The sequence below is a fragment of the Cibotium barometz genome, chromosome 40 (genome assembly GCF_041138505.1).
Source record: "Cibotium barometz isolate CiBa-2024 chromosome 40, ASM4113850v1, whole genome shotgun sequence".
Lineage (NCBI taxonomy): Eukaryota > Viridiplantae > Streptophyta > Polypodiopsida > Cyatheales > Cibotiaceae > Cibotium > Cibotium barometz.
This window is the reverse complement of record NC_141085.1, coordinates 15,745,605-15,753,946: the sequence shown is the minus strand read 5'-3', so window position 1 is coordinate 15,753,946 and position 8,342 is coordinate 15,745,605. Positions and strand designations below refer to the sequence as shown.

General features: G+C 45.7%; 1 protein-coding gene across 2 annotated transcripts; it reads right to left on the bottom strand.

Annotated features, from left to right (window-relative positions):
- Positions 1–1,669: 1,669 nt before the first annotated feature.
- LOC147615244 (QWRF motif-containing protein 2-like) lies at positions 1,670–8,080 on the bottom strand. Of its 2 annotated transcripts, none has more exons than XM_086779301.1 (7): positions 7,770–8,080; positions 5,675–7,452; positions 5,438–5,557; positions 2,915–3,031; positions 2,743–2,832; positions 2,481–2,588; positions 1,670–2,382 (listed from the first exon to the last, which is right to left on the bottom strand). In XM_086779301.1, the coding sequence occupies exons 2-7, from the start codon at positions 7,307–7,309 to the stop codon at positions 2,269–2,271; spliced, it is 2,184 nt and encodes a 727-aa protein (XP_086635427.1). In that variant the 5' UTR covers positions 7,310–7,452; positions 7,770–8,080; the 3' UTR covers positions 1,670–2,268. The 2 variants fall into 2 exon arrangements, with proteins under 2 accessions (XP_086635427.1, XP_086635426.1); XM_086779300.1 differs by lacking the exon at positions 7,770–8,080 and adding an exon at positions 7,561–7,668.
- Between the last annotated feature and the right edge of the window lie 262 nt (positions 8,081–8,342).

Genomic DNA, 8,342 nt, shown 5'->3' with positions numbered 1-8,342 from the left:
CATGGATAATTCTTTTGAAATGAGAGATTGCAAGTAAATCCTTCTTATAACTTTCTAAAGGAGTTTCTAGATACCACATGGATCTCATCTCAATCATACTAAGGATGTGACTAGCACACCCAATGTATGTGCCCAAATGACAAGTACAACACTCATCTCTACACTTTTTAATCTTGCTTACCTTACCCCTTTTACATTCATCATTTACAAACAACCTCCTTTGAACTAAGAACCATGTAAACAAGATTACTCTTGCATCATACAAAAAAGAACTTGTGCCTCCCCTTAAAACACTAACACTAATGCAAACCCAAATTTTAATACCTCCACTTGGGGATGCGTTTTCTTGACATGGTGTCTCCCAACCATGGGCTAGGAATCACATGCACCTTTGGGGGAAGCATTCTACTTAGATCGTGTATAGCACCAAAGAAAATGTGACATAAAGAGTAAAGTCTTTGCCATGTATCTACCCATGACTCAAGTTTTCCATCCTTTTTCACCCTTTTTAAATTCACCAAACAAATTAAAGGATTTTTGCTTCCTAACAAAACAGAAATGTGGGAAAAGCTCTTGCATCTCCTTTAATAGCTTTGAGGATGTGTGCATCCCCTTCCACCATGCAAAGACATATAGTATGTGCATATTTATCTTCATCTATGTAGAGTATATATGCTCAAGTGTTATGTTCACAACTGTTTAAGCACCAATGATTGTGGGATTGATGCATTCCTATTCATGCCAAAATGATATATGTCCATCAAACAAGAATGTTTGTGGTGGTCACGCTTTATGTAATCAATAAGTGTTTTTTCCAACTTAGTAAACATTCATTAAAAAACAGGATCAATTGCAAAGTGCTTTTTTCAACTTAGTGAAATTGGAGAGTTGAAGTTAACTATGGTGCATTACTAGTGTGTCAAAATATCTAACAAGAATGAAGTTATGGTTTTTGTCCATCCATGCTCACCTTTTTCTCAATTAGGAAACCCCAAAAGATTCTCCTTTTCCACAACTTAAGATTTCAAGAATAGAAAACTTTGTTCTATGTATTGCTTGTCAGGATCTTTAGTGTTCAAGAATAGAAGACTTTGTTCTATGTATTGCTTGTGTCAGGGTCTTTAGTGTTTATGATTGTTGTAGATAAAAAAGGGAAGAAAAGCAACTAACCAAATTTGAAATTGGTTAAGTAATTGACAAGTGTATATATCTGTATTTGCTGGCTACAAATTAAAATACACTACAAGAAATGGTTAATTTTGAAGTAATGGTCCAATCCAAATTTTAGAAATCCCTACCTTCATTTTCAACCTTGACCACGACCTACAATACATGAAGTGGGCGCCCAATTTCTGAAGAATGGCTTAAAAAGACTAATTTGACTATGATCCACATAGGCCCAAAATGTTTGCAAAGCATGCTCTTTGAGATGCACTGACCCAAAATGACTGCAAGTCATGCTTTTTCAGATGAGCTGACCGAGAAGATGAGCTGACTATGATCCACATAGGCCCAAAATGTTTGCAAAGCATGCTCTTTGAGATGCACTGACCCCAAAATGACTGCAAGTCATGCTTTTTCAGATGAGCTGACCGAGAAGGATTGCAAGGCATCCTGTTTGAGATGCGCAGACCCAAAACGATTGCAAGGCCTGCTCTTTCAGATGCACTGACCCAGGAGAACAAATTTTATATTAAGGTGAACAAACTTGGGAACCCCATGGCTTTACATGCCAAAAAACAAATGTGGAGTAGACAGTACTCACTCAAGGAGCAACCAACTACCCTTAAGTGCTTTCATATCTAAACTTCACCTTCTAGGCCACCTTGACATTCAACCTTTACGAAGACTTGATTTCCAAATTTCACATCCCCAATGATCAACAACAATATTAGAGACATCTTAGAGAGGGAGGACATTGGCCTCACTTTCTAAGTTGTGGATTTTGAATCTTTAAAAAAATCCAATTTCCTTTTGAAGACATAGAAGAGGGAAAGGGGTATGTGGGCACATTCCTTGGGAAGAGAAACTGTTACATCACGAAAATATAATACACTCCTGCCTTGATGAGCACTGAGGTGAGACAGGCATATTTGCCTTGTCTTAACACCTCCATGATGCTCTTCCTCAGGTTCAGCAGCTCAAGAAATGGAAGAGAACACAAGGTTTTCACTCCCGCTTCGCAATCCACATATCTTCCATTCGTGTGGCTGAGCTGGTTATGATGATCCTAGCTTTAACAAGTGGGATGGGGTCATGTTATGGTGATCATAGTAGTACAGAGTCTGGTGCAGAAGCAGTATTATCCATCAGATGCCCTAAGACACGAGCTCTCTCGTGTTCGAATTGGACTAAGTGAGTTCTCATGCTGCGTTCTTCTACCTGCCAATACAAGTACAGAGCACCTTAGTTGCTAAATTAGGGTTTCTTCACAAACACTTCAACCTTGTTACAAAAACAAAGAAGAGAGTGGTTATCACCTCTAATGCCGACGCCATTGCAAGCAGACTTGCACACTCTTCCAACAGTACCCTCTCCTGAGCAGCTACATGACCTAGTTCCGAAACTAGAGAGTTGGTCTTATCCGCCTGCATGTGCAGGTGGAACAAAGGCTTGGTAAGAAACGTGGAAGCTGGTAAGAGTGTGCGAGGCCCACAGATGCCCAACCTCATGTATATGAGAGTTGATTCTCACCAAGAGGGAGCTAGATCTCTCATTTCAACCATTTACATACACACACACCTTAGGCAAAAGATAGGTGACCGAATTCTCCACAGTGTTCATCACATCAAATGCAGAGCTTATTGCCTCCTTGACAGCAAGAGCATCTGCCTGCAGAATATATTCAAAAAAATGAAGTATTCTATCTCAACAAGGTCAAATTGAAAGGAGAGAGTACCAAGTAAAGCATTACCTTTACACCACCGGTTACAGGTACTCGCAAAACCGCAGCTTCTAAAGCTTGCACAGCTCCTTTCAATGCAATTGAGTGCTCTTGCTGCAGACTAGACCAGTCCTCAAGCCTCGGGGCCTGCAGCAAAATAATACAAGGGAACACCTGTCATGAGAGCAGAAGCAGATAAAGTATGAACAGCAACCAGTGAGGGTGTGGCCACAAGCTTTTGGGGTTCGGCTGGGTAAGGGGCAAGTCAACCAGCCAGTATGTCCTCAATGTTAAGCACAGCACTGTGCTTCAAGATTATACAGATTGCTTTTCCTCACATGCCCACTGTTTCCTTGCCCCACCTCCACCCCTCTGGCTGTGCCAAATGCACTTCTTTTTTGATCCCTTTGCAATATTTTGTCCTTGACAGGCATACTCATTTTTGCTTCCATTGATCATTGAAATATAAAGAATCATGATGCTACTACAATCTGTCATCTGCATGACAGCAGACATGAGATTTTCCACTTAGTGCTGTGGATTGATGGCCTGGGCCCCAAAAAAATCTGTATCCTTGATGATTTATTTTTTTTCAATGCAATTTGGGATGGGCTAAATGAACAAGAACAATAGACCTATTTTGTGAGCGCCTATAACAGGGCAAGGACTCACTGTAGAATGCACTGCCAAGGAAAGGAATGACACTATGAGGCGATAGGACTCACCAATGACTCACTGTATAATGCACTACCAAGGAAAGGAATGCCACTATGAGTGTGCAGGCAGGAAATAAAACAACAAAATGGGCAGATGAAGACCATCAAAAGAAGCAACCAAGGGCAGGCTGTTGTGTCAGCATCCCATATGTTGGACTCCACATGGGTGACAAGCCTAAAACTTTGCTAGTCCGCACACCACCAGCATGGCCAACCTGACTCCCAAGAGGTGCGCACACACACAACACGCAAGAAAGGGCACTGGACAGAGCCACCAGCTGGGGTCCCCACTCCCAACCTCCGTCCCTCCCAAAAGTACAGGACCCAACGAAGACACTATGACAAGGTGCCACTCTAGCCTATTATGACAAGGTATGAAGAGACTATGACAAGGTGCCACTCTAGCCTATTATGACAAGGTGCCACTCTAGCCTATTATGACCCTTGACCTTCCCATGTTTCCACTTGTGGCACCCTCCAGCCATGTCCACACCCGCCTCCAACCTTGCAAGAATTATCCCCCCAACAATGGGTAGACTGTAGAATGCACTACCAAGGAAAGGGATGCCCCTCCGAGGCGATATATAACACTCACCAGTGTGTGTGCAGGCAGGACCAAAAGCAGCAGAATGGGCAGATAAAGACCATAATCAGGAGCAACCAGGGGCAGGCTGTTGTCATCATCCCATGTGTAGACGGTTGTAGCCAAAACAGGCTGTGCGTTGGCCATAGGCCCACATTGAGTTGTCCAAGCTTGAAATGGGAAGATGCAGGTCGGATGAAGGCCCAACATATTGCCCAGCCAGGGGCATTCCACAGTGTTTGTCTTCTCCAGCCAGCATTAGTGCTATCAGCAAAACAGATTCAGCCCCAGAAGCAGCTCATCTAGAAGCAACAATATGCACATTAACCCACACTTAGTCTGCAGCAGAATTCCAGGAGCCTGACATCAAAATGTTGCTCCCCTAGGGGCGGTTAGGGGATATCCTGGGCATTCTTCTCCTCAGCCCGTCCCCAGCCCTGTAGAGCGCAGCAGTGGAGATTGGGCCCTGAACAGCTGCCAGAACACAGAGATCACGCTAGCAGCCCCTTTCTCCATCCCCAGCCCCAAATCTCCAACTGCACTCCTAAACAGAGAAGCAGATTTCCATGCAGACAATTTTTTTCTCCCAGCAACAAAAACCATGGAATATGACCAATCCAAACTAGATTCTCTCTTTAACAACTACAAGATCTCTCGGAGGCTTGGCAGCAGTTCTGTGGATACTATCACACATGGGAACTGTGGCAGCTCAATTGGTGAAGGTGTTTGCCTATAGAACCAAGAGGTCCTTGGTTCAAAAACCCCCTTGGTGCTTCCTCGGCAGCATCGCCTACGGGCGGATAATTAAGCGCCTGTGGGCGGGCACCTACGGGTATTGGGTGTTTGCCTAGAACCAAGAGGTCCTGGGTTCAAAACCCCCCTTGGCGCTTCCTCGGCAGTATCACCTACGGGCGGATAATTAACCGCCTACAGGTATTGGGTGAGCAAATACAAGGTAGTGACTAAGTCACGGACTCACAGCAGTGCACAAATGCAATGTTAGAGATGACTTGAGAGCATGGACCACCACAAATGTCAACAAAAAAATGGCATCTCACCGCATTTAGCTGCTGTGTGCTTCCAACTTAAGTGAGCCGATGCAAGTACAGATATTATTGTGCATCGAGAGAGAGAGAGAGAGAGAGAGAGAGAAGATCGTCACATACAAGAAGTCAATAAAATCCACTTTCTTACAATTATCAGCAATAAACGTCCAGTGCACGCGTACATGATGGTCACAGAAAAAGTGATTACTTGGACTGACAGAAGACAGTTAAGCTTCTGAGCTTGTCTTGCTTGCTGCAGCCTTGTCTTCTTCGTTATCACCGAAGATCTGAGATCGAAAATCCTCACACAGACATTATACAGCGATTTCTGACCATTTTTAAAAAAAGGGGAGTCAGCATACACCTAACCTGTAAATAAGAACAACCTTAAACATGCAAGCCTTAGCTTAATGCTTTTAGGTTATGGAAATAACTCAATCCCTACCTCTGCAGCAAATATTTGTGCATTCATTGCCCCTGCAGCTCTTGCATTTACAAATCTCCACTGCAGGAGTCTATTATGAAGAATGCGATGCAAGTGGAGCTCTTCTGCTTGACTTAGTCCCTTTTTGCCTTTCCTGATATCCCCCCCAAAATTAAGCATCACCGCAGCACTGCTGGACCTCTGGCTTTGTGTTAGTGGTGGTCCACCCCTTGACCTTGAAGGACTAGGTATACTCCTGTAAGAGGAGATTCTTGCTGGAGAGAGAGGCTGCTGGGGTGGCAGTAAACCCGAAACAGAGCGGTTACGCATCACCGACCAAGGAGATGATGCGGCAGCCCCATTCACAACTGGATTCGATCCTTGGGGACTCTCCACTGTCTTATATCTGAAACCTAGCCTCCCTGCTGAAGCTGCTGAAAAGTCAGATTCTGGCATTGAGGACCGCAATTTGTTGTTCTCAGATAAACGCTGCGATCGGCTTGCTGCATCTTGCCAAATCCGTGCAGGTACAGTAGTACCTCGAACCCCTCTAGTCACCGAGACACTTCCTGGTGTGCCCCAACCTGAAGAGGAGGTAGTTGTCGTACCCCCAGATGATACACTGTCCGTATCCGAAGCATTATCACTGAAAGCAGTGGTTTCCGAACAAGCCAACTCTACTGCCTGTGCAGCATGTCTTCCTGGATGGAGTACCTGATCAACAAAACAATCAGCTGGGTGTGAACTGACACTGGGGGGGGAATCTTTATTAGAGCCTTTGGTGGTGGTCTTCAAAGGAGACTCTCGCCTTCTCCCCCTACTTTCTGACCTCGTCTTCTGAGAGCCACTTGAGAAAGTTGGTCCCTCATTGATAGATTGAGAAAGTGCTCGAGAAGAGCTGACAGGCCGTGGCACAGGTTTCCCTTGCACCAATGATGAAGTTGCTCTGCTGAGGGGCCTTTCTCTCTCTGCAGCAAGATCCACACTCCTACTCATTGCTGCTCCTGACATTTTAACATTGCTACTCCCTGGCCAACAGTACTGATCAGGCTCCTGTGGCCTAGCATTCTCAGCTTGATCTATCTTCTGGCGACGCAGGGGTGTAGCTTTCCGTTCGGGTGTCGGTTTCCGGCAATCAGCTGACCTTTGCACTGCATTAGCTGAAGGCCTCAATGTATGATCGGCCACAACACTACTGGCTTTCCCTCGGCTGTCAATTTGTCTCTTTGCATGACCATTTGGCGGAAGTGACTGAGGCTCATACTGCATTGAGGTTGAGAGGGTCCGTGTTGATGGCCAAAGAAGCTCTGTACGAACCCCCACGCGCCGGGGAGCCATAGGTGCTCCATCAGTGGAGCCCTTAGAAACCTTGCTCTCTGCAGTTCTTGTGGGTGATGGTCTTCTTCTCTCAACAGACAGTGCTCTCTTCGGTGACGGGACATCCGGCAAAGTTGCAGTGCGATCCACATTGGGAGTAGGGAACCGGCGGTTAGGAACAGGAGCAGGTGATACTGAGGATTTGTACCTTGATGTGACTTCTCTGTTGCGAGGCCTTCGGGCAGCCGATGTTGAAAACCCTGCACTTCCGTTTTCACAATCTCCATGCTTCACCCGGTGCGGTGTTTGCACTAAAGAAGCTGCTTCAGACATGACCATGTTGCTTCAGGCTTTACCATGGTCACTAACAGGCAACCCCAGGTAAAGCTTGCCCTTGCATCCTTAAAAGAGACCTCGTTGTTTCTCGATATGTTTTGCAAGATAATTCTCACTTGGAGAATGTCACTGGTGTCAGCACAGCCCTGATACGACAGAAAAGAAGAAAAGCAGTGTTAGGAGATCGTTGATAAAAGCCCACGAGATGCAAAAATGCATGCAATGGGCTCAATGACTGTATTCAGTGCACCCACATGCAACTTCTAGGATGCCCAAGTAGCAAATGAGAGCAGAGGATTGAAGCCCATCCAGACAGCAAGAAAGAACACTAGATGGGATGGGTTTGTGTTGCGATGCAGAAAAGCGCACATAACACTGGGAAAAAGGTGAGAAGGGTGGGTGGGTGAGTGTGTGTGCGTGCGCGCGCGCGCGCGTGTTTGCAAAAGGCACAAAAAACTCGTACCCAGTACTCGCCCGAAGCTGAAGGTGTGGATCTGCGACAGGTGCTTGCGGTGGGCCTCTTGTGTTTGAGGTAAGTGAAATAGATGGCACAGAAGAAGATCGTGGGCTTGGCAAAAGCGCTGTGATAAGAGGCCACCACCCACCCTGATGGTCAATTTCCGAAGAAGAAGAAAGGGGGAGAAAGCAATGGTAAAGAAAAATTGAGGAGGGTGGGTAGGCTGAACGAAGAAAAGGAGTGCAGGAGGGAGGGGGAGAGACAGAGACAGAGGAGAGAGGGGGGGGGGGCTAACGGGCAAAAAAAAAAAGCATTGGAAGGATTGAGAGAGAGAGAGAGAGAGAGAGAGAGAGAGAGAGAAAACCCACATCAAAAATTGGTCTGAGCGATCAAAAGCCCAAAATGCGGAGAAGGAAAGCGAGGGAGGGGTATAGCCAGAGAGAGAGACAGAGACCAAATTAGAGAGAGAGAGAGAGAGAGAGAGTGAGGGGGCGAGAGAGAGAGAGAGAGAGAGAGAGAGAGGGAGGGGAGAGCCAAAATGAAATTCGGAAAAATAGGAGAAAGCTGTTGTGGCTAGAG

What these genes read in the sequence shown, in the direction of transcription:
- LOC147615244 (XM_086779301.1), bottom strand. Translation starts at nt 7,309, where the DNA reads ATGGTCATGTCTGAAGCAGCTTCTTTAGTGCAAACACCGCACCGGGTG. An exon ending in TCACCTATCTTTTGCCTAAG is followed by an intron (nt 2,589 to 2,742) that starts GTGTGTGTGTAT and finishes CTGCACATGCAG; the next exon opens with GCGGATAAGACCAACTCTCT. An exon ending in CAATGGCGTCGGCATTAGAG is followed by an intron (nt 2,383 to 2,480) that starts GTGATAACCACT and finishes TTGTATTGGCAG; the next exon opens with GTAGAAGAACGCAGCATGAG.